The 25,536-nt window shown below is 48.6% G+C and overlaps 1 protein-coding gene across 1 annotated transcript in view; it reads left to right on the forward strand.

The window, feature by feature from the left end:
- The first annotated feature begins 8,941 nt into the window (after positions 1–8,941).
- The window catches only part of LOC111145421 (SH2 domain containing 4B), an 80,607-nt gene continuing 64,012 nt past the window's right edge, over positions 8,942–25,536 (forward strand). Inside the window, exon 1 of the mRNA XM_022500298.1 lies at positions 8,942–9,139. Within this exon, the coding sequence (XP_022356006.1) occupies positions 8,942–9,139 (198 nt within the window). The remainder of the gene's footprint in view (positions 9,140–25,536) is intronic.

The following is a 25,536-nucleotide window of genomic DNA, read 5'->3' on the forward strand; positions in this document are numbered from 1 at the left end:
TGGATGGCTCAGGTCCTCAGGCCATGTCTGCTGCCCCACGAGAGCCGGGGTGTCAGTAAAGGTGCTTTAGTCCTGTGGCCACCCCTGCAGACCCATCAGGAGCCACATTCAAAGCTGACCTTGTCTTTTTTGACCCCCAGTACCAAGTCCTGCCTGCACCCCAAACTTTTCCTATTTTCTCCCATCTCGGTGGAGGGTCCTGCCATCCACGCAGCAGTGGGCATCATCTGGGTTCCACGCATGCCGTCACCTCCTCCGCTGTCAACAGAATGCCAAGTCATCTGTCCTCAAAGAATCATCTCATCCGTCGGGAGATCCTTGCTGCTGCGCTCCCTGGGACCACCAGTGTGACAGATGTCGGTGTCCTTCTCCCTTTCATTCTTCTGTACGATTCCTGGGACTCCCCTTATTTGTAATGCGTGCATTTGAGTCTCTTTCCAAGCATAATTGCATTTTGAAATGAGTTTCCCACCCCTCCCAGTGGATCTCTCTGGGATTCCTGGAAGCTGCCGGGGGGTGGACGGGCTTCGTCGGGACCCACTCTGGCAACACAGCACTCCAGAGCAAGCCAGGAACCAGGTGCCGTTGCCTCTGTAAGATGGACATGGTTCTTCCAGCCCACAGCTTGGGGAGTCATGCTGAGGTTCTCAAGGTGTGGTTCCTAGACCAGCGGCAGCAGCATCACTGGGGAACTTGTCAGAAGTGCAGATTCTGTGGTCCTACTCCAGGCCTCTGGAGTCAGGAACTCTGGCATGGAGCCCAGTCATCTCTTTCTAACTGGTCCTTATGAGATTCTATTTTTTTTTTTTTTTTTTTTTGGTCAGAGAGAGTGAGCAGAGGCAGACAGAGTGGCAGGCAGAGGCAGAGACAGAGGGAGAAGCAGGTTTCCTGCCGAGCAAGGAGCCTGATGCGGGACTCAATCCCAGGACGCCAGGATCATGACCTGAGCCAAAGGCAGCCGCTCAACCAACTGAGCCACTCAGGCATCCCGCCTTATGAGATTCTAATATGCACACTCAAGTGTGAGGGCCACTGCATGAGGACAGAGTCAGAATAGACTAGCTACTCGAGCAAAGTATCCCCTAAACTTGGGAGGCTTCAAAAAAATAATTACAGGTCTTTGGGGAAGGAGGGGAGGGGAAGTCTTAGGAAGGAAGCCTGGGTGGCAGGCACACCACTCATGCTCCCATTCCGTTGGTCCGAACGCAGAGGCTACGCTGAATCACAGGGGCTGGCAAAGGTCTGGGTGCATGCCCAGGAGAATAGGAGGGGTCAGCCTTGGAGGACACGAGTGCTCTGTGCCCCACGTCCCAGAGTTTAAGGAGATGAAGATTGGAACGGGATTTACTGTCTTCCAGAATCTCCCTCTGCAAGGAACCGCGGCCCTAGTCTGCGTGGGGCTGGCTTGCCTAGCCTACGCTCTCTGCTCAGCCCCCTCATGGCCCCACAGAGTGGCTGGAGGCGCTGGGCACCTCACTGTGCAGGGCAGGGGTGTGGATCCCACAGGGCCAGGGGTGTGATCTGTGAGCAGATCAGGGTCACATGGCACACTGAACCCCTCTCAGTGCCCTCCAGGTTGGCCAGTGGGGAGGTGTTGGCCCAGCTCCATGGCCCTGGAAGGATTGTCCAACTCAGAACAAGAGTTGGGGGCAGGAGATTGGGCTGGGGTAGGCTGGGAGGGGAGGGATATGTTCCCGCTCAGCAGAATGGGTTTAAGTCCTGGATCCTTTAGCAGCCGTTTGGCCTTGATGATAAAGCTGACCTTGGGATAATAGAATCTCTTGCTTCATAATCTTGTTCTGAGAATTAAATGAGATAGAAAAAGAAAGCCCTTGGCACAGTGCCTGCTGCCACAGTATTAGCAGCTCTTCCCTTGTTGGTCCTCTAAGGAGGGCAGGGGGTTGGGGTCTCGGGTTCCCCTGGTGCCAGAGAACCCAACCTGGGGGGCTGGGCTCACTTGAGTTCTGAGCTGCTTGCTAGGTGGGGGCACTACTTCTCTTTACGGGTCAGGGCGGTCTCGGGGGCCTGGCAGGGCTGGGCCTGCCGTGTGGACGTAACAATGTCCACAGCTGCGAGGTGTGATGGGCAGTGCTCACAGGCTGTGTGGTCCTCAGCAGGGAGCAGGGGACCTTGGGGGGCTTTGTGGGCAGCTGCCCGTGGTGTAAGACTGTTGGCCGTCTCAGGCTCCAGAGTCGCCTCCTGCCCTTTGAGTTAATAAGTGTCAGTCCTGGGCTGAGACTTAGCCAGTCTGTCCTGAGTGGCCTTGTTCCAGGGGAATTTGGATGCAGCAGAGTGTTTTCTAATTAACAGGACTACAGCTCTAGGAGAGATTTCGGGGCAGGAGTGCAGGCAGTGTTGGTGGTCTGTCTGTGTCAGATGGAGGGCAGGGAGGTGGCAGCTGGCTCACACTTCCCCCACCCCAGGACCCAGAGCTTCATCGTCCACTGCTGTGTGCAGGCACGAAGGGCTCACCGCCTCCAGAAACTGCCTCTTCCTTTGCTGTGTCCCTGGCTTTCTGGAGGGAGACAGAGTGGGACTAAGGCAGCAAGGTGGTAGGACAGCTGCCTTTAGAGAGAGACTTGGGGTCTGGGAGGACTTCCTGTGAGAAATGACCCTCAGGAAGATCAAGATACTCTGCCCTAGGTGCCTCGCCTTCCTGGTGTCCTGTCCTGTCCACCTCTGAAGCATCCTTGGCAAGACAAATGGAGGGAGAACCAAGCCACTGGGGTGGTCAGGACGCATGGGTGGTGGTGACCTTCACTCAAGCAAGGTTATCGGTTTCTAGGGCGGGGACGGACAGTGGGACATTCCGAGACAGAGAGGGAACAGGGCCCTGGGGGGCAGGGATGGGACCTCACACCAGCGGGGTATTCCCGCAACAGTGTCTCTGCTTCTCTCGGCATGTTGGCTCTGTTTTCTCCTGCTGCATGCAGACCTTCTCCCCTGTGCGGGAAACGGGAGCATCAGAGGCAGTTAGAGCTGTGGCGGAACATCGGCCGGTTTCTCCCAGTGCGGCCGTGACCATCGCAGGCCTGAGTCACGCTGTGTCTGGGGAAGCTCTCTGGGCAGACAGAATTAGCTGCCTCAGCTCACCATCCCCACCTAACATTCTGACTCACCAGGTTAGTGAGGGACCAGGTCCTGGATTGAGGTGCAGGGAAGCAGCTCATATTGGTACCTGCGATGGGCATGGCCCACTCTGACATCACTTACCTTACCTGTTTACTGCTAACAGAAGCCCTGTGCATGCCCCGATTACTTCTGTATGTACAGAAGAGGAAGGTGAGTCGTGGCAGTGTCGTGTGGGGCTGACTGCAGCCCTGGGCTCTGCCACTGTTATCATGAATGTGCAATTGTGTCTGTACAGTTGTCTTTTTATTTACATATGTCAACATGGGTGTCCTTGCCCTTCAGAGGTACTTAGCTCCTTCCATTTCCATGGTGGGGAGAGCCCCAAGCCCTTCCTGTGATTCCTGCTCATTCCAGGGACCCATGCTGCCATGTGCCTCCAACTCCTGGGCCCCTTAGTAGTCTCTGTTTTGTCCCTCCTCTGTCCTGGCAGAATTGGATAGAGGGTAAGGATTTTTTGGGTGGGGGTTGTTTTTGTTTTTCCCATAACTAAGAAATCTCATAGCAAGCCTTTTGAGCATTAAATCATTTTGGTGAAGATTTGGAATGAGGAGGTCCTTAGCCTTGGGTTTTATGGCTGGCCATCTGTCATTTTTCTCTCCTTCCTCTGCTGTCTCTGCCACTCTGGAACTTCATGTCCAGCCTGGGTTACATGAAGCTGCTCAGTTCACCCCAGTGTGGCCTCCCAAATGGGCATATCTAGAACTAGCAAGGTTTCCAGATCATAGGCCTTTCCTTTTATTTGTTTATTTATTTATTTATTTATTTATTTATTTATTTTAAAAAAGACTTTATTTGTTTGAGAGAGAGAGCAGGAATGGGGAGGAGAGGGAGAATCAGACTCCCCACTGAGCAGGGAGCCTGATGCAGGGCTCCATCCCAGGACTCTGGGATCATGACCGGAGCTGAAGGCAGACGCTTAATCAACTGAGCCCCCCAGGCGCCCCAGGCTTTTCCGTTTAATTGGACCTGCTTAGTCTCTTTCAAAGGCACTAGGGGTTAAAAATATTCTTTTCCTTATTCATACAGCTGAGACCTTTCTACACATAATATTTTGCAACCTGCTTTCTGTCTTAGCAATACATAATGAGCACCCTTTTATGTCAACAAATATTCTTCTCAACAGCAACTCTAATGGCTGTAGAGCATTTTATCCTATGGACCTGTCATGATTTACTAATCTAAACCTCATATATTGAACCCATCAGTTACTTTGATGTCCACTCTCCTAATACTACAGAGACCCCAGAGTTCATGGCCACTGAGGGCTATCCTGGTAGGATCACAGCTGACAGACAAGGATCCAGCTAACTATTCTGGTCTGTTTATTGAACAAATTCATTCATCCCTTCCCATCTAATTGTAACTGCCATTTTAACCACGTACTAAATAATTAGGTATATGTCTGGTTCTGTGTCTGGGGTTTCTCACTTCTTCTCACTTCCATCGGGCTGTTCTTGTGCCGGAACTGAAATGTTTGCTTTATGAAGTTTGAACTGGGCAGTACAGAGTTCAGTATTCCTCAGGCTTTCTAGGCTGTTCTCATCTATTCCTTTTTTTTTCTCGAGCTCGGGAATCATTTTATCAAGCTTCTCCCCCACTTCTCAATTTTCAGGTTTGGCCTGAAATTATATTAAACATATACATTAATTTGATATTGTATTAGTTATACATTGCTGCATAACAAATTACCCTGAAAGTCTGATAGCTTAAAACAATACATGTATAGCTTATACCCTTTCTGAGGGTCAGGAATCTAGGAACGGTTTAGCTGGATGATTCTAGGGAGGTCACAGTGCAACTGCTGACCCAGGGCTGTGGCCTCACCTGACCAGATCTCTGTTCGCCTCACTGGCAGGAGATGTCAGTTCCTTACCATGGGGGGCTCACATGGCTTCCCCAAAGTCATGAGAGAAAGAGAAACTCAAAGGGAAAGCAGAATGCCTTTTAATTAATTAATTAATTAATTAATCAATGTATTTTAAAAAAAGATTTTATTTATTTACTTGACAGAGAGAGACACAGCAAGAGAGGGAACACAAGCAGAGGAAGTGGGAGAGGGAGAAGCAGGCTTCCCACCGAGCAGGGAGCCAGATGCGGGGCTCGATCCCAGAACCCTGGGATCATGATCCGACCCAAAGGCAGACACTTAATGACTGAGCCACCCAGGTGCCCCCAGAATGCCTATTATGCTCTAACTGCAAAAGTGACAGATCACCACCTAGCATTTTCTATTGATGGCACAGAGCAACACTGACACACCGGGGGCGGGGGGGGGGGTGACACAAATACAGGAAGTGGGGAATCACGGGGAGCCATGTTGGACACCAACGAACACAGATGGATTAGACATTTTCTGGCATTAGATCTTTCTGATTGTGAATGTGCTATGTTCCTACGCTGCCTGAAATCCCAGGCAGGCTCACAGTGTGAGTTTTACTTTTCTTCATACAGGCCCCCACGTGGTTTGCCAAATAGATTCCCAGTATTTTGTATCTGGTTCTTCCTGTGAATGGGACCTTTTTCACATATTTTCTATGGAAGTTGTTGTACTCATTAGGGACACTATTGGTTTTCATGGCCATGATCTTTCAGTGCATCTTAACTGGCGACAAGGCAGAAACAACTCTAAACTTTCACTGAGCCCTCGGACTGCAAAACTGAGACCAGGGGAGATCCTAGGTGCGCTCTTGGAAGTCGCCGATCCTGACACGGTGGCTGCACCGAGGCTTTCCCGAGGCCAAGATGATGTGGTTCTCTGGCCGACACCTGACGCAGCATGCTTCAGTTGTATGTATTCTACATCTTACTGTATAAAACGATGCAGAGTTGCCTATAGTGGTCTCCCTTCCCCTTCTGAGAAGAAAGCAAGGAGTCATGTGTCTTCCGTGTTTGTCCTTTGTCTATACCAAAGTAATCACAGACAAATTCAAATAATGGCTTACACAGCGCGCAGTGTTCTGTGGGTCACCTTTCCGTTTATCTTTTCCTTTTATCTGCTGTGAATTTCTTCCCTTGCCAAAGCAGACAGTTCCTCCCATCCTTTGTGACTGGTGTAGAGCTCGGTATTAAGCAGCCCTCCCAGCCCACAGTGGGGACATCCAGTGGTCTCCAGTCCCAGAACCTCTGGGGGGACACGTATTCCCGCCTCAGAAGCAGCTGCATTAGCATGCAGAATTAAACAAATCACAAGGCCAGTGACAAAGGAAAACAAAACAAGGGCCGCTGAAAAGCGGCAGACAACCATCTGCAGACCCAGGGGCCCCCTCGCCTTGTTCTTTTTTTTTTTTTTTTTTAAGATTTTATTTATTTATTTGACAGACAGAGACCACAAGTAGGCAGAGAGGCAGGCAGAGAGAGAGGGAGAAGCAGGCTCCCTACTGAGCAGAGAGCCTGATGTGCGGCTTGATCCCAGAACCCTGGGATCATGACCTGAGCAGAAGGCAGAGGCTTAACCAACCCACTGAGCCACCCAGGTGCCCCTCCCCTTGTTTTTTGTCGCCAGTACCCCTTTCGTCTGCGGGGCCTCTGCCCCTGGGGTCGCAGCCACTGAGGGCCACTGTGGGCCACTGTGTCCCCGCCGCACGGCGCCTGGGGTGGGAGAGGGGTGATCCCCCCTTCCATCCCAGCGCCTCCTCTTCTCGCCTGGTCCCCTGGGCTCCTGGCAGGCGGGCTCCCGGGTTCCTCGAGGTGCGTACACCCGCCGCCAGGGGGCGTCCTAGGCCGGGCCGAGCAGCCTCCTGGCGGGCGGGAGGGGGCGCCCAGCCGGCAGAGGGGCTCCCACCCTCGCCCCGAGAGCCGGTCTTTCCGGAAAGCGGACCAGGTGGCGCCCCGGCTGCGCTCGGCCTCCCGCCCACCGACCTGGAATTGCCCGGGAGCACCGTGCCCTCTGCGGCACGAAACGGGGCGCTATCGGGGCTCGTTCCTTCCGGCCGCCACCCACCCTCTCCCGGCAGAGTGGCCACCGCAAGGGTGTCATCGGCGCCACCCCGCCAGAGGCGCACTTGCAGCCTGCGGGTTCCTGCTGTCCGTACTCTCGGGCCTTCCTCCCGCAGGCGTCTCTCCCATCCTCCTTCCCGCCCAAAGAAAGAAGGAGGCTGGCAGCAGGACACTGGGCTCCCTTCGTGCCCCCGTCGCCCTTGTCTCTGCTCTGGACTCCGTTCTCCCAGCCAGCCACAGTTCAGGCGCGGAGAGCTGTGCCTGAGGCAAGAGAAGGCCTGGCTGTAAGAAACAGGGAACCGGCACACACGTTGGGGTGGGGGGTCGCCAGAATGTCTGAGCTGGGAGGACAGAGGAGAGGGTGGAGTGGGGAGTCCAGGGTCACCGCTCCGGTGGCCTGAGCCTCTGCTTGGAGGCTGCAAGGTCTCAGTCACACTGCAGCAAGCCAGCTAGACCTGGGGGAGCGGCAGCTTGGCCCTCCACACTTGTTTTTGATCATCATCCCAATAGCTTCATTATTCTGTCCTGTGCTAACCTAGCAGCAGGAGAAGAGGCCCCAGTCACACCCATGGTAGGTCACCCTCAGAAGCCTGATCCACCTTCGGCCCTCACGGGGAGGGAAGGGACACGAAGATCACCAATCCTACCAGCCCGCAGTGCCAGACTCCTTTCGGCTGTTTTCTCCTGGTCAGATCACATCTTTACCCCATCAAAAGATTCACAGTTGCCAGTGGAGGTCAAATTTGAAAGTTGGGTAGAGTCCCAAGACGGCAGCTTAGGGACTGGGTAGCCATAGGCAGGTTACTTAGCATCTGGAGCCCAGTTGCCCTGTCGGCATGCCGGGGCAGCTGTGAGCAGCTGTGAGCACCTCTTAGACCCGGTCCTACCTATCTGAAAGCAACATCCCACTCTGTCCCAGCTGCTTCCGATTCAGGGCACAGAAACCCCGTATCATTCTGTTTGGTGATCTCCAGACACCTGTAATCAACAACCAAAAGATTCACAGCAACAACGAACACTGAACCCTGGAGGGTTAATCTGTCGGAACATGCTTGGCTTTAGGAGCTCTGGATAGGCAAAGGAGAGAGGACGTCGATCGCCTTTCTGTCCTTGAACTCTATCCATGGTAAAGCCCCTTCCTGGTCTCTACTGATTCTATTTTGTTTCCTTTCTGGGAGCTAATGGGGAGAGGGCAGAGTTTTAAAAGCATTACCTCAGGTTGCCAAATGTCCTGAAAGAAGAAGGTTGGCAAGGTGGCGGCAGGTAGAGGGAGAGGAGCCTAGACATTCCTGGCTGGCTCCTCTGGCCTGTTTGAAGTTGGCTCAGAAGTCATGGAATGAGTGGGCAGAACCGCCTCCTCCTCCTCTTACCCGCAGAGGAGAGATCGGTTCCTGGCTGGCCCGGCCAGTGTCATCGATACGACTGGTGTCGTTGTTACCTTCCATTAACAGATCACTCGACACCTGTCGGCCCAAGCAGGGCCGCGTCTGCACACTGCCCTGCAGAGCTGGAAGCTTTGACCCTCCCCATTGTCCCTGAACCCCAGGGGAGGTCCAGACACAGGTGCTGCTGGGATGTGGCAACTGGTGACCCGACAGAAGGACTAGATTGCTCCTGATGCCTGCCCCCCACCCCTCTCCAGGGCCCGGCTGCCTCTTTGCTTCCTGCTGCCTGGCCCCTGTTGCTGTCCCGGGCAGAGGAGATGCGTTTGTCCCTGGCTGGGAGCGGAGGCAGCGTGACAATGCTACGCAGACAAGAGACACCCCGAGTGATCCTGCAGTGAGGAGCCGGGGGTGAGGAGGAGCCCGGGGTGTCCCCCCTGGCAGGGCTTCCCTGGCTGGCTGCCCTTCTGGTGGGCGCGCCCCCGGACATCATGCTGCAGCAGATCCTGCATGACATGTACATCGACCCCGAACTCCTTGCTGAGCTCAGTGATGTGCAGAAGCACATTCTCTTCTACAAAATGCGGGAGGAGCAGCTGAGGCGCTGGAGGGAGCGTGAGGCTTGGGAGGCCCTGGCCCAGGCAGAGGGCCTCAGGCCCCCAAAAGTCAAGCGAGGTATGTGGCTGGAAGTCACTAAGAGGTCATCCTTTGGCCTCCCAGGAGGTGGAAAATTGCTGCCAAGCTTTCTTCTTCGCCTTCTCCTTCTCCTCCTCCTCCTCCTCCTTCTTCTCCTTCTTCTCCTCCTCCTCCTCCTCCTTCTTCTTCTCCTTCTTCTCCTTCTCCTTCTTTTTCTTCTTCTTCTTCTTCTTAAAAGATTTTATTTATTTATTTGACAGAGACACAGTGAGAGAGGGAACACAAGCAGGGGGAGTGGGAGAGGGAGAAGCAGGCTTCCCACCAAGCACGGAGCCCGATGCAGGGCTTTCAGGGCTCAATCCCAGGGCCCCGGGATGTGACCTGAGCCAAAGGCAGACACTTAACGACGGAGCCACCAAGCGTGAGTGTGATGAGAGCTAGGGACTCGAAATCCTTGTTCTGTGAGGATCTGTCCCCACTAGCCCAGCCTCTAGGTTTCAACCAGGTCTGTGAGGCTCCGAGACTGCAGAGGGGGAGTCCTGATGGGGTGGGGGAATGGGGACTTGCTTGGTCTTGTTGTGGGAGGCCCAAATTCTGGGAAGACATTGTTGGGATCTCCAACTGGGCTCAGACACCGGTGATGATCGCTTGGTGAGGGAGAGGGCATACTCTTGACCTTCTCCAGTGGTTCTAGGATGGAGGACCAGCATGCAATGAGGACATGCTTGTCCTTCCCTTGTGCATGCCAGCATAGTGGTTCTCAGCTAGGGCCCGCGCAAAGCACCCGGCCGCGCCTCACTATTTGCAGGTGAGAGGAAGCTCGGGGCTGTGCCTGGAGCCTCCTGGGGCATCTGGAGAGAGGGTGTCAGGGAATGTCCTGCACTGAATGGCAGTGTCCAGGCCTGAATGGCAGTAGCAGGTGCAGGGAAGAAACAAAGTCCTGACCTGTGTTTCGGATGGTTTTTATGCGGTCCTCTGCCTGCAGACTGGTGCACTTGGGATAAAGATGACGTAGTCAGGACCTGGTGGAGGAGTCGGGGTCCTGTGAGGGACGGTACTTCCTGTGGCTGTTGCACTCGACAGTCCCCCCAACAACCCTCCTCTTGGCCTCCATATGATTGAGCAGAGTGAAGTGTAGACTTGATCTGTTTAGTTTTCAATCCAGGACAAAGTCCTAGATCTGGCCTGGGCATGCAGTCTCCTTGGTGACCTAGCTCCTTTCTCCACTCCAGGCTCCCCACTGGACCATCTTGGCCATGTGCCACAGACCACACTCACACCCATTGGGACATGCTGGCTGGACCTAGTCTCTCCCTTAGCACGAATGGTTCTTCCTATTGGGAATGTCCCCCTGCCTCCTCCTCCTGACAAATTCCCCAGGACTAGTCCCTGGTCCCTGGAGTCTCTGGGGGTGCCCTAGGTGCAAGGAAGAACTTGCTTCTTTGCAGGTGCTTGGCAGGCAGGCCCCCCACCGTCCCCCCCCCACTATCATTTATCATCTGTTTGCCTGGCTCTCAAAGCCACTGGAACCTGAGACCATTCTGTCTTCCTGTCTTCCATCCTTCGGTCTAGCACAGAGCTGGCAGACAGTTAAATCTCTGTTTTGAATGAGACCTACAATAGGACCCCAAGTGGGAGGGCTCCAACTTGGTTGTGCATGGCCGGTTCCCAGGCTGGGGCCTCCCGGGCTGGGCCGTGCTGGCGGCTGCTTCCCTAGCTGGTGGAAATGACCAGCTGCCTCTCCAGCCCCGCCCGGCCTCGGCCCTGGGGCCTCACACCGTCCGTATGGCAGCTCTTCTGGGAGGAAGACAGATGCCCAAAAATTTAACAGCAAAAACATTTTTATGGCAATTTGTCACACACTGATGTCTACATTTTCATGTGTAAATTATACATTAAACTCATTTGGGTTTCTGGTGCAGAAGACTCTTTTCCGGGTAATTAATTTTCTGATTTATAAAGAATGGAAAAGAGGAGGAAACACAGTGAGAAATGTGTGTATTCCAGGTCAGGATTTTGTCCAGATCTCGGCTTTTGGCTTCAGTCCTGCCCATGGAAGTAACTGGCAGACCGTGGGGAAGCCTGGGGGGCTTGCTTGGCAGAGCTCTTGCCGTGTGGTCTGGGATGCACCGAGTGTTGTGCCCCTGTTCCCGATGGGGAAGCCGTGGCCCACAAAGTGACTCAATCCACCTAAAGTCACCTGAATGCTAAGAAGTGGAGAAGGGAAGCACATCCCGTGACTTTGACCTTGGGTCTGGTGACTGACGGTTTTCCATGCATTTCCATGCAAAGCGACTCAGGCTTTGATTCCACAAATGATCTGTGCATGCATTCACTTGTTCATTGCTTCATTTATTCCTTCCCTTGTGCAACATTGCTAAGTGCTGACTTTGGTGAACGGGACAGGGCTGTGACCGTTGAGACTGTAGGACACAGCCGACTGGAATGTTGGGAGCAGGGCTTGGCACACAGCCGCTGCATGGTGGCTCAGGGCAGGAGTAAGTGGGGACATGCCCTACTGGCTGGATCCTCCCTCTTCCTTGCCCTCACCGCCCCCATCCCATTCCCGGTATGTCTGGGAGGAAGCATCTGCTGTGCTTTGCCAAGGTGTGTGCCTGCCCCTTGGGATCCCCGAGCACACCTTACTCAGTCCTGGTGAGTCTGGAATGATACTTTGCCTCCTCGTGCCCATTGCCCCAGTCCTGTCTTGTCCCCTAAATCCTCCTTCCCACTGTCTCTTTTCTAAGGACATTTCCCAACTCCTAGCAGACCTGACCTTTGCTGTCCCAGGGGCCCCAGAGGGCAGGGCAGGGCAAGGTGTGTCCTGTCTTTGAGAACTTTCCTGCTATCCAGTAGTTCCTGGAGAGGATAGTAGTAAACACTGGTGATACAGATCATTCTGGTTTACAGCAACTCGAGGGCTTTTTGGATCCTTAAACACACCCTTGGGGTCCATGCAGAAATGGGCTTGGGTAAAGATGAGTCATGGCTGGGCACACATCACTCTCCTGACTATGCGGGCACGTCTTTTCTTGTTTGCACCTTATACTTTGGTGAGAATCTTCTGATGTTCTACCCTGCCGTGGAGAATACAGACCCTCAGCTTTGATTTCCCATCTACCATCATGCTTGCTGTGTTGTCCCATGTCTGACAAGATTCGAGATCTGACAGGAATTAGTGCTGTTATGCTGAGGCTCTGGGAAGGCATGCTCTAACACTGTGTTCCTGTTAGATCGAAGCCAAGCTCCTCCAACATGACCATGACCTTCACACTCTCTTCCCCTGTTAAGAGCCCTTTCTCCACAAAAACCCATGCCACACGTCAGGAGTTGTAGAACCTCACAACCTTTGGTCCTTCTGTGCTTGCTCAGTCATCCCTGTTTCTTGAGTGTGGACCTAGGTGTTGTCTGGGACGAGGACTCAGGAGACATGTTCCCATGGCCGCCAGACCTAGGGGGCTTCCCCACTCGGACCTATCTGTTCTGCCATGACCCACCGTTTCTGTCAGTGTTAAAGTGATTCCTCCATGACCACCTCTGTACCCATCTGCAGGTACTTTCCCTGGGAGCCAGACATCTTTCCCCACCCTCCTTCGTGGCTGACGCCAGTGAACCAAGCCTGCGCACTCACAGGGTGCCTCCTCTCACCCACACGGCCAGTTCTGGGCCTGCGTCTTCCTATGTTGGCTCGCTGGCCTGCCCCTTACTCCAGCCTGGGGAGTGTTCTAAGTCCCGTGGGTTCCGGCCCTCTCCACCTCCATCCCCTACATCTGCCTTCTTTCTGTTTCCTGGGAGCCAGTCAGTAACCATAGCAACCTTGCCTACTGGGCCAGGGGCCCTCCTAACCTCCGTGTCCTCCTCCCTCCCTCCATGCCTAGAACCCTGTACTTGCCTACACATGTTCCTAGTGCGGCCACGTCCCCTTGCTTCATGCTCACTTGCTCACTCACTGCAACCCTCTCTTCACACAGCAGCCCAAGAAACTTTGTAACACACTGATCAGCTCATTCATCTCGCTGCCTCAGTGGCTTCCATTGTATTCAGAGGAAACAGGACCCTTCCGGTTGGCCAGCTGGCTGTGTCCCCTCTCCATCCGTTTGTGTCCCTCTGTGGGGAATGCACTCTCCCCAAATCCTCACGGGGCTGAGTCCTTCCCTGACCACCCACCCTCCATGGGTCCCATCTCCATCTCTCTCTTACCACACCATAGAGGACTTTCTTTACAGAACCTTCCAGAACAATATCTTTTAAACAAAATTGTGGTGAGATACACACAACATGAAATTTACCATTTTAGGTACATTAAAGTGTTTATTTCAGTGACAGTACGTTCAAAGTGTCGTGTAGGGGGCACCTGGGTGACTCAGTCCATAAAGTGTCTAATTCTTTTTTTTTTTTCCCTAAAATTTTATTTATTTGACAGAAAGAGACACAGCAAGAGAGGGAACACCAGCAGGGGGAGTGAGAGAGGAAGAAGCAGGCTCCCCACTGAGCAGGGAGCCAGATGTGTGGCTTGATCCCAGGATCCTGGGATCATGACCTGAACCCAAGGCAGAGACACCTAATGACTGAGCCACCCAGGTATCCCAAGGTGTCAGACTCTTGATGTCCGTTCAGGTCACGATCTCAGGGTCCTGAGACCCAGCCATGCCTCCAGCTTGCACTCAGCTGGAATTTGCTTGAGATTCTCTTCTCCCTCTGCCCCTCCCCTGGCTCCTGTGTGCTCTCTCTCTTTCTCTCAAATAAATAAATAAATAAAGTCTAAAAAAAAAATGTCGTGCAACCACCACCACCATCTAGTTCCAGAACATTTTCAGCCTGGAAAAGAAACCCTTTACCCATTAAGCACTCACTCCCCATCCCCCGTTCTCCTCCCTTGGCCCTTGACAACAGGGCTGGTCTGCTTTCTCTCTCCATGGATTTGCTGCCCTTTTTTTTTTTTTTTTTTTTAATGTATCTATTTGCTTGTTTGTGGTCTGTCTCTTCCATTAGCCTGAAGGTGCCGTGAGGCGGAGAGCATCGCTGGCTTCTGTGCCAGCATCTGGATGTCTGGATGCGGGGGTGGGGGGGGTGGGCGTGGATGTGCAATTTGCACACACCTGCTGTGTCACAGGAGCTGGACCGAAGGGGCGAGTAGTAAAGCGTTGAATGAACGGCTGTGCACTGTGCAGCGTGACTCCTCCTCTAGACCTTGAAAATCTGCATCGAAAGTATCAAAGTCACAGTACACTTGTGTTGGGGGATGGGTTACAGAAGCTGAACTACATCGTCTAACAACATGTAAGTCCCGGTGATTCTGTCACCTTTTCACTCAGACTTATACCTCATTTCAGTTTCCTTCCTTGTTTTAGGATTTTGACTTGGATGTGAGCTTGACCAATAAGACTTTTTTCCCCATGCATCTTTTTTTTTTTTTTTTTTAAGATTTTATTTATTTATTTGACAGAGAGAGATCACAAGTAGGCAGAGAGGCAGGCAGGGAGAGGGGAGGAAGCAGGCTCCCTGCTGAGCAGAGAGCTGGATGTGGGGCTAGATCCTAGGACACTGGGATCATGACCCGAGCTGAAGGCAGAGGCTTTAACCCACTGAGCCACCCAGGCGCACCCCCCATGCATCTTTTAAAAAAAATATTTTATTTATTTATTTGAAAGAAGGAGAGAGAACGCATGAGGGGCGAGAGCGGAAAAGGAATAGGGAGAAGCAGACTTCCCTCTGAGCAGGGAGCCTGATGTGGGGCTCAATCCCAGGACTCTGGGATCATGACCTGAGCCAAAGGCAGATGCTTAACCGACTGAGCCACCCAGGCACCAATTCTTAGTATATTTGCCTCTACCTTTTTTTTTTTCCTAGCTTCTCGGTACCATATTAAAGAGCATATGCTGTTTTAAATTTATTTTAGGAGGTGCCTGGCTGGCTCAGTCAGAAGAAATTGTGACTCTTAATCTCAAGGCTGTGAGTTCGAGCCCCACTTTGGGTGCAGAGATTATTTAAATACATAAATATTTTAAAAATTTAGTTTTAAGAATGTACTGGAACACTTTTTATCTATCTTTATCAGGAATAAAACATTATATGCTGAGGATGAGAAATATAAGCATTTAAAAATATTTTTCTTCATGATTTTCTTGGTATAATCAAGAAATTTTAGATTGATTTTATTTACCTTATTTGACCTTTCAAGATTTACATCTTCTGCTTATAGTAGGGGTTTCTTAGTAAATCATAATTACAATAATTACTTGGACATTAACTCCACATTGTACCAGTGTCATTACTCCCTACATTTTCTTTTTCCTCTGAGGGGAAAGCGATCAATGTTTTATTCCCCCTTTGTCCCTTTGCACAAATGATTTGGCCAGCTCAGCTGCATACCCCTCACTGTGGGCCTCAGCATATCACACTTAAACGTCAAGGGAAACCTGTACTTGACCCTGTCTTCCGCTGCATCCATGTTCTTGCTGACATAACATGGTGGGACATGGTTGACCTTGCCATGTTGACTTCTTCAACCTTCTTGAATTCCAACAGTTTTTCAATTGATGCGCTGGGGTGATGTCGGAGGCCATGACTTCATAGGATCATGGCTGGTAAGAGGAGAGGATGCCCCGGATTTCTGGATGAGAGTTGGGGCTGTTGTTCACAGCCCCTCTCCTGGTTACCAGGGACAGAGCGTCTAGGACAATGCAGTGGAGGAGGGGTTGGAGAGACTATTGCTGGAATCTCCCCCTTGGTTTCTCACAGTGCCTGCCATTAGTGCCCCATTCTTTTTGTTAAGAAAATATTTCCGGGGGGCGCCTGGGTGGCTCAGGAAGTTAAGCCTCTGCCTTCGGCTCAGGTCATGATCTCAGGGTCCTGGGATCGAGCCCTGCGTCTGGTTCTCTGCTCAGTGGGGAGCCAGCTTCCCCCCTTTCTCTGCCTGCCTCTCTGCCTAATTGTGATCTGTCTGTCAAATAAATAAATAAGATATTTAAAAAAAAAAAAAGAAGAAGAAAATATTTCTGGGGCACCTGGGTGGCTCTGTGGGTTAAAGCCTCTGCCTTCGGCTCAGGTCATGATTCCGGGGTCCTGGGATGGAGCCCCTCATCGGGCTCTCTCCTCAGCAGGGGGCCTGCTTCCTCCCTCTCTCTCTCTGCCTGCCTCTCTGCCTACTTGTGATCTCTGTCAAATAAATAAATAAAATCTTAAAAAAAAAGAAAAGAAAAGAAAAGATTTCCTGTCAATATGTAAATATTCAAGGAACAATTCTGGGGAGGGGAATATTTAGTTTTGTTTCAGAGAATATATGTGATGAAGAGAGAAGAGGAGTCTGGGGTTGAGGCTGGGTGTCCAGACTCTTGTGGGGGACACTAATTAGTTTAATTAGTTTACTTAGGACACGGGTTAGTTTAATTAGTTTACCTCCGGGTAAACAGGAGGTAAAAAGTCCCTTGTGGCACGGTAACTGTGAATGGGGGCTGACTGTGGGTCTGAGAGGTCAGTCAGGGTGGCAGATGCGCCGTGCGGGTGGAACCAGCTTCTGGGCACCGAGAAGTCAGGCAAGAAGAACGTCATGAGACGTGTGTGTGTGGTGACAGGGCTGTCTGCCTGAGCGCAGAGAGCTGTCTTAGCTCCCGTGACTTGCAGATCGGCACCTGCCGCCCGCGGGCTGTGTTTGGGGGCAGACAGACCATGTTCACTCTTCTGGATTCTCACACCCAAAGGGATGCTCTAGGAGCTCATTTTCTGAGGGGCTCAGGGGTGGGAAATAACAGTCGCCGATCGATTCTTCACCCTTGGGTTGGGTCGATGTTATTTTCAAAATGTCTCTAGCATGGTGGAATGGGACCGGGTCACCTGGATTTTCTTCTTGGTTCCATTTTGACCTTTGAAAGTCACCTGTGCGATGGGAATAACCACCCTTTCTCCACTGGTGGGATTCATAAAGCTTTTTCAGCAAGTGGGAAGAGCTCCTGCCACACGTGGGGCGCTTAAGAGCCCAGTCCTATTTCTCTCCTTCCTTTCCTTCCTCTTCCCTCCCAACGCTGGTGGCAGATCCTCTAGGGACTGGCTCAGCCTCTTCCTGAGAGCTCTGCCACTGGACCCGTGGTGGCTGTGGGACCAGCTGCCTTGTGGCCTGGCCGACCTCTGCTTTTCCAGAGTCTCCACCTTGGGCCGGTGGAGCCTTGCCTGTGTCTGTCAAATCAACACTCCTTGTGTGGTTTATTTTTTAGGATAAATTGGAGGAAATTCAGTTACATCACTAGAGACTACTCTTGGATCTTAGGATGCTGATAAGCACCTTCCCTATGGATCGGGCCAAGATGTGATATGGGGATGCAGGACTGGTCTGCACGGAATGGCTGTGATCTGCGGATAGGTGGAGGCATGGCATGTGTAGCCTGGGACCACCCTGTTTGTGACTGTGCGGCTGGGCGTGGGGCCTTGTCCAGGGCAAGGTGGTGGAACAAAGGCTAGGGTTCTCTGACAACCATGTGTGCGTGCACGTGTGTGTGTGAATGGTATGCCTTTTGCTGGTACTTTGGGGCATGGAGATGGGGGCTGGGGCCAGACGCTTCTGTTCTACCTGCCTGGACTGGTGAGCCTTCTACCAGCTTTGTGGACTTGACTAATGGGGCCCCACTTTCTGGTTTACTAGCCTCTGTGTTCTGCCTCTGCGTGGCAGATAGCAGGATGGGACGGCTGCACTGGTGAGGGAGCTCCTGGGGGTAATGTCATCTGCAGTGGGGGAGGGGTTTCCAAGTGGTTCTGAGGAGGTAGGAGCCACTGTGCCACATTCTGAGCCAACGTTGCATGCACAGTGCTGGCTGCGGGGGCCTCTGGTTCCTTTACAGCCCACCACCTTGGCCCCTTTTCCTTCCCGCCTCTCCCAAGCCCAGCGGTATGGTGCTGACTGAGGCAGCACCGCCTGGCCAAAGACGCCAGGGTCCATGGCTCCCCATGTCCTGTGCCACCACTTTTAGAAAGTGAAAAGTCCAACGTCACTGGTAAACCACACCAGTGCACATTAGAACAGGAAGATAGGCAAATATCAAAGAAGTTTGCAGGTTCCTAAAGAGCCAGGGCCCTCTGGGATTGGGCAGGTAAGAGGCGGGCCAGGGGTCAGTGGCCCAGCAGAGAACTTGACTTTCCAAGTAGTTTCTTGTCCTCTCCTGGCTGCTGCCAAAGCTCAAGGACTTTGAGTGGATGAGTCTTGCTCAGCTCTGGATGGAAGGCGGCCCTTCTCATCCATGTTGCAAGGGGGATGCCTGGTGAGCTATGCTCAGGTTTAATTTCTCTCCCTTTGCCATGGGGGTAACCATGCCTGCCACCCCTCTGCTTCCCTCCCTCTCTACCTCTCTACTTCCTGTTCCAGGTGGGAGGTCAGCAGGGGCCAGTTTCTGAGAAAGGCCAGCAGCTGGTATCTCGTGGCTCCCTGTAACCTGACCCCGGTCTCAGCTGGCTCAGGGTAGCTGTGTACAAGTAACAGGTTGCAGATGACTGCCTGTCCCTCAGCGCATCTCTCTGAGCGGCTGGCATTACTGCTTTTCAGGGTTTTCTCACGTGAAAATTAGTATAGCTTCTTAGGGGTTTCCCATTCGGAACCAGATTTTGCATTCGACTTTGGGGACTAAGTTCTTTGGGGGGGCATTTTCACATTGATTTTTCCGAGGATCTTGCAAAATTACATGACTTTAGGCTTCAGGGGCATTTATTTAATTTAATTAATTTATTTTTAAATATTTATTTATTTTGGAGAGAGGGGCAGAGAGAGAGGGAAAGAGAATCTCAAGCAGACTCCCCACTGAGCACGAGCTCACAACCTGAGCCAAAACCAAGTGCTGGACGCTTAACCGACTGAGCTACCCAGGTGCCCCTGGGGTTATTTACTGTTATCTTATCATTTCACTCATATGTTCATTTTCTGGCCACCACAGTTGGGTTCTCGCTGACAGACTCTGAAATGCTAAGGATTTAGGAACTTGGTCTGTGCCCCTGGCACGTGTGTACCCCTTCATTTTAAAGATTAAGTTATTTTGTGCCTTACATGTTGTTCCAGATAAACATACTGGGCTGATAACGAACACCAGTGAGACTGGGGTCCAGAGATCTCACTGGCACATTGACTGAGCTGTGTCTGAACTCAGGGGAGGTGGGATTGATGGTGGGTATTGAGGATTTCGCAGTAATAATGACACTGAGTCCCAACATACATGGGGCATTATGGTCTTGGTGGCAGATCTTGGATTTGTTTCTTATTCTCCCAGGAGAGACAAGCCTTCTAAGAGGATGTGGCATGGAGCTTGGGGAGTCAGGTGAAAAGCCATTTTACATTCGCAAGAGTAGTTCTATTTTTAACTTCTTCTTCTTCTTCTTCTTTTTTTTTTTTTTTTACAATTTATTTTTCTTTTTTAAAATTTTATTTTATATTTTAAGTGTTCCAAGATTCATTGTTTATGCACCACACCCAGGGCTCCATGCAATACGTATCCTCCTTAGTACCCACCACCAGGCTCACCCAACCCCTCACCCTTCTCCCCTCCAAAACCCTCAGTTTGTCTCTCAGAGTCCACAGACTCTCATGGTTTGTCTCCCCCTCTGATTCCCCCAATTCACTTTTCCTTTCCTTGTCCTAATGTACTCTGTGTTATTCCTTATGCTCCACAAGTAAGTGAAGCCATATGATAATTGACTCTCTCTGATTGAGTTATTTCACTATTATAATTTCTTCCAGTCCCATCCATGTTGATGCAAAAGTTGGGTATTCATCCTTTCTGATGGAAGCATAATATTCCATTGTATGTATGGACCATATCTTCTTTATCCATTCATCCATTGAAGGGTATCTTGGTTCTTTCCACAGTTGGGTGATTGTGGCCATTGCTTCTATAAACAACGGGGGTACAGATGGCCCTTCTTTTCAACTTCTTGAGGAACCTCCATACTGTTTTCCACAGTGGTGCACCAGCTCATGTTCCCACCAACGAGGCACGAGGGCTCCTATTTCTCCTGAGTCTCTCCAACACTTGTTGTTTCTTGCATTTGGACCCTTAATATCTTGATTAAATGTTGACATTAGTGCCCCCTTTGTTTTTATTTAAACACTACATACACAGTGGAGACCTACATTAATGCCTTCCTAAAATTTTATTCCCCCATCTCTCTCCCAATATACAACCCTTATGAAATTCAGTGCACATCATGCTTATATCCTTGCCATTCTGTGATAGATATTTTGTATTCACTATGTTGCTTAATCATTATATGAATGACATTATGCTATATGCAACCTGAATTTAATTTTGTGGTTTTGCATTTTTAAAAGGCATATATTTATATTGTTCAAATGTATTTATTTTTCTTGCTATAGAGTATTACATGATAAAAAACATATCATGATTTATTTGTCCGTTTTTCTTTATTGGGTATTTATGTTGTTTCCAATTTTTCTTATTTTGACATGTTAAATTTGAATAATATTTTCTCATTCGGTTTTCTCCAGGCACATTTGAAGGAGATTCTGTAAGTTATGTACCTGAAGTACTATTCCTTAGTAGTGATGAATAGCATTTTCTGCTTAACTGAATGTTACCAAAGATCTTCCAAGTGGTTGTATCAGTACCTTGGATCATCAGCAATTTGTAACAATTATTGTTGCTCCATATCCTTTCCAACACTTGCCTCATCAGACTTTTTACAAGATTCTCTCCAGTCTTGTAGGAGTGAAATGATTGTTCATTCTTGTTTTTATATGCTTCTGTCTAATTAGTGATAAAGTTAAGTCTCTTTAATATGTTAGTTTACTGTTTATGTTTCCTCTCCTGTGAAATGTCTGTTCATATCAATAACCTGACAGCAATGTGTTAAGCTCGAAGAACAGAAAATCCAATCTCCAGGGATTTTCTTAGGTGGGGTTTGTTTTCCACCTAAGCAAAAAAAAAAAAAAAAAAAAAAAATCTAGAAATAGGCAGACCAGAACTGGGTTATTGGCTCTGTGATGTCATTAATGTTGCTGGTTCTTCTTTCATGATCTTAAATGGTAGCTTAATATATTGGGTCTTCAGGTGGTTCTTGTGTGTTTTTTTTTGTTGTTGTTGTTGTTTTTTTTAGCATCATGTGAAGAACAGGGGGAGGAAAGACTAGGTGTTATCTGTATCTGGACAACAAACCTTTCTCATAGTCCTCTCACTACCTCCTACCTATAATAATTGGCCAGAACTTTGTCACATGGCCACCCTTCCCTGGAAGGGAGACAGGAGATGAGAACTTCAACCAAGGATATTGCTGTTTTGATTAAACTCTCTGTACTAAAACAAGGAAGCAATGGAAGGAGGGTAGAGGGCTAACTGGTAGGTAATGGATGGCATTTGGGACGCTATCTGTTGCCTTTTCTTCTGTGGGGTTGTTTATTATTTTCTTATTAGTTTATAAGAATTCATTGTATATTCCAGATACATATTATTATTTTAAAATATTTTATTTATATATTTGAGAGAGTGAGAGCGTGAGGGAGCACAAGTAGGGGGTGGGGCAGAGGGTGAGAAAGAATCTCAAGCAGACTCCCTGCTGAGCCCAGAGCTGAAACCAAGTCAGACACCTAACTGACGGAGCCACCCAGGCACCCCTATTCGAGATCAATAGTTTTTTTTTCCCCCAGTCAAGATTCTGTAAAAAAGATTAAACCCCGATATTTGAGCAGTGATTCTTGAAGTGTGGTCCCTGGATTCCTGGAGGCGTGAGACTCTCCACATCAACAAGGTTAAAACTGTTCTCACAATAATACTGAGGTGTTCTCCGATCTACTCACCGTGTTTACACTCGTACTAACGATGCGAAACCAAGAGCGGGTGAATCTGCTGGTACCTTAGGAGCAGTAGTCGTTGTATTTTTTCAGTCACACATCACTCCTCGATGAAACAGTAAGCCTCGTTCATTTCATTGTATGATGAAATGGGAAGTATGCATAGAGAATTTCTGCTGCATATTCGAGGAGGATGGGCATCTGCAGGAAAAGCGCTGTGGGATTTCTCAAGTCACGTGCTGTGATAGCCTCTTTATTCCTAGAACGCCATTTTTACTTGAAGGAAGACTGACAGACAAGCTAGGTCTTTTGTAAGACTTGGGTATTTGGAAATGAATAAAGTGAATCTGTCACTTCAAGAAAAACAACCAATTGAATTTATGCCAATGATAAAATCCCAGCTTTTAAGAAAAATTTAGAATTTTGGGAAGACTTCTGTCACCAACAGTTTATTAAATTCCCAACACATAAAGGCTCTTCTTATGAGATTCATAGTGATATTAACAAACATGATTTTCTGATATTATAAAAATAAAATATGTGCACATTTGGAATATTTGCTTGACTCCGTGAACCAATATTTTCCAAAGGACCAATGGATAACTTTGGAAGATCAGGTGTTAGTGCATAATTCATTTGAAGCACAGAATAAACCAATGAATTTTTATTTTATTTTGCATTTTAAAATTTTAAATTTTTAAATTTTGAAACAACTTTAGAAGAGTTGCGAAGTGGTTCAGAGAATTCCCACATAGCCTTCACCCAGCTTCCCTGAATGGTAACATCTTGTGTCACCTTGGTCCATTGATCAAAACTAAGAAATTAACATGACCAGTGATTTCTAATATAACAAGCTACAATAAATTCAGTGACATTTTTTCAGGTTATATCACAACTAGCTTTTAAGAACTACCATTTGTTTGAGTTTCACTGTAGTATCAAAGAAGATTATCAATAAATATATGAAAAACTATCAAGTTTTTCCTTTTCTTCTCTTTTCTAACTATATATCTGTGTGAAGTAAAAAAAATTTTATATACTTCAACTAAAATTACATATTGCAGCAGAGTGAATGTAGAAGCGACATGAGAATCCAGCTACTTTCTCTTAAGCTGAACATCAAATAGATTTGCAAAAATATGGAACAAGGCCACTCTTCTGATTAAATATTTTTGTTCTAGAATATATAGCCATTTTTCATAAAAATGTCATATATGGTAATAAGTAATGGATTTGCTGTTATTTTAAATAAGCATTATTTTTTTTTCTGGTTTTAGTTTTGAATATGGTAGCTATTAGTAGACATGACTTAAATAAATAAAATCATTTGAGTTACTTAATATTTTTAAAGAATGTAAAGGGGTCCTGAGAGCAAATTACCTGAGAATAGCTTCCCTAAAGGATCCGCTGTATGTAATGGGTTAACTTTTCTACAATGCACTGAGGCCAGTACTATCTATGTACCATCTTTGGGAGAACTGAGAAAAATCGTCATTCAAATTACGTTTTATAGAGCTTGTAGGGTCTCACAGGAGCCCAGTAAGGAAAGCTTGTTGTAGACATTAATAAGTTAATAGATGTAAAATATGTTGAACTGTGATTAGCAGATAAGCCCTCTGTAGATGTGAGCTGTTATTATTGCTTTAATTAATTCCTGCAATCATTTGACAGTTATGTGTACTCAAATATCTTCTCTCTGCTGGTGGCCTGATTTTTAATTGTCTTTATGGTGTGTCTTTTTGTATAGAAACTTTAAGTTTTAATCTGTGTTCAAATTTATCAACACTGTTTCTCATAGTTCATTCTTTTTACGTCTCGTAGAAGAAATTCTTCCCTTCCCCAAAGTTATAATGATGTGCTTTTATATTTCCCTCTAAAAATTTCCAAGTTTCCAAGCATTCCTTTTCACCAACTCATGAAACCACTCTTGTTAAGATAACCATGACCTCCATGGTGCCAAATTCAGTGGTTGGTCCTCTGTCTTCAATCTGTTGACCCAAGAGCAGCCTTTGACTCAGTCGATGTTTCCTTAAGTCCTGAAATTCTTTCTCCCTTTGGCTTCTGGGATAGAGTTCTTTTGGGGTTATTCTCCTGCTCATAATCTTCTTTGTCCTTGCCTCATTTAGGGGTCCTCCTCCTAAGTGTTGAAGTGACCTGGACCTCCAACTTTGCACCTCTTCTCTCTTCTATCTATCCTCACGTTCTCTTTGTTCTCATCTTGTTTTGTGGCTTTAAATATCTAAACACTGATGATTCCAAAAATGTATATCTTAATTCTAGCCTCTCCTCTCAACTCTGTTTTATTCAACTCCCTCTTGGATGTCTAATAAGCATCTCAAACTTAATTTGGCCCAAGTTGTTTCTTCCATGGTGCCAAACCCATTCATTCTGTTGTTTCAGCTTGGAATGTTGGACTTTTCTCATTCTCTTTCTTTCACAATTCGCATCCAGATTTTAAGCAAATTTTGCTTTTTCCTTCAGAATATGTCCTAAACCTTAACCATTTTGCGCCTCCTCCCACTATGGTTGGGGCTGTGGCTTCTCCACCTTCCTTCTCACTCTCCTTCCTGCCCCCTTTGCAGCCACAGTGGCCTCTGCTGTCCTTTGAGCTCACCAAGCACATCACCAGCCCCTGCCTCAGTAACGATCCCGTTCAGGCCCCTGCCTTGCCCGGAGAGCCTTTGTTCCTCTTCACCCTCTAGGAGTCACATTCCTAGTGACCCCTGTTTGCTTCAGGACTAGGTGGAGTCTAAGGCTTCAGCCCTGCTCTCTTCTTCACTTTCCTGTTTCGTATAGATTCCCAATACAATTTCTTGTATTCCTATGCATTTTGTCTTGCCATTTTGTATCTATTATTGTTATGTGTTCAGAGAAGAGATGTGCATCTTTACTGGGACATCCGAAAGAAAAGCCTTTATGCCTGTAATTTTTCTTGTGAGCTCACTGTTATGTGTGCTTATATTTTTTGGCTACATTTCCCCTTTATGTAATATGTAATTGCAATTTTGATTTTTTCTGAGGTTCATAGGTTATCTAGGAGATACTTTCTTTTCTTTTTATGTCTAAGGGAGAGAGAGTGAGAAAGCATGAGCAGGGTAAGGGAGGTGCTGGGGGAGAGGGAGGGAAGAGAGACTCTTAAGAGAATCTTCAGCAGGCTCCCAGGCTCAGCACAGAGCCTGATGTGGGACCTGGTCCCACCACCCTGAGGTCCTGACCTGAGCTGAAACCAAGAGTCGGTCCTTTTTTTTTTTTTTTTTTAAATTTTAAGATTTTATTTATTTATTTGAGAGAGAAGGAAGAGATAGTGAGATAGAGCATGAACCGAGAAGAGAAGGGGAAGCAGACTTTTCACTGAGCAGGGAGCCCAATGGGGGGCTCCATCCCAGGACTCTGGGATCATGACTTGAGCCAAAGGCAGATGCTTAGCTGACTGAGCCACCCAGGAGCCCACTAGGAGATATATTCTTAATTATTAATTTATTAATGGCTTTTAAAAATGGCTATTTTCCTATAAATTTCTAATTTTTGTGTTATTGTCAGAGATAATGGCCTATAAATTTTTTGTCATGATTGCAAAAGGAAAAGGCTCAAAAGGAAAAAGAAAGTACAGTCTCAAAACTTAAAGAATAAGTTTCTGTAATTGTTAAATAAAATTTTTTTCACAATATTATT

This window comes from Enhydra lutris, unplaced genomic scaffold (assembly GCF_002288905.1).
Source record: "Enhydra lutris kenyoni isolate GAN:26980312 unplaced genomic scaffold, ASM228890v2 scaffoldscaffold12, whole genome shotgun sequence".
In the NCBI taxonomy this organism is placed as follows: Eukaryota; Metazoa; Chordata; class Mammalia; order Carnivora; family Mustelidae; genus Enhydra; species Enhydra lutris.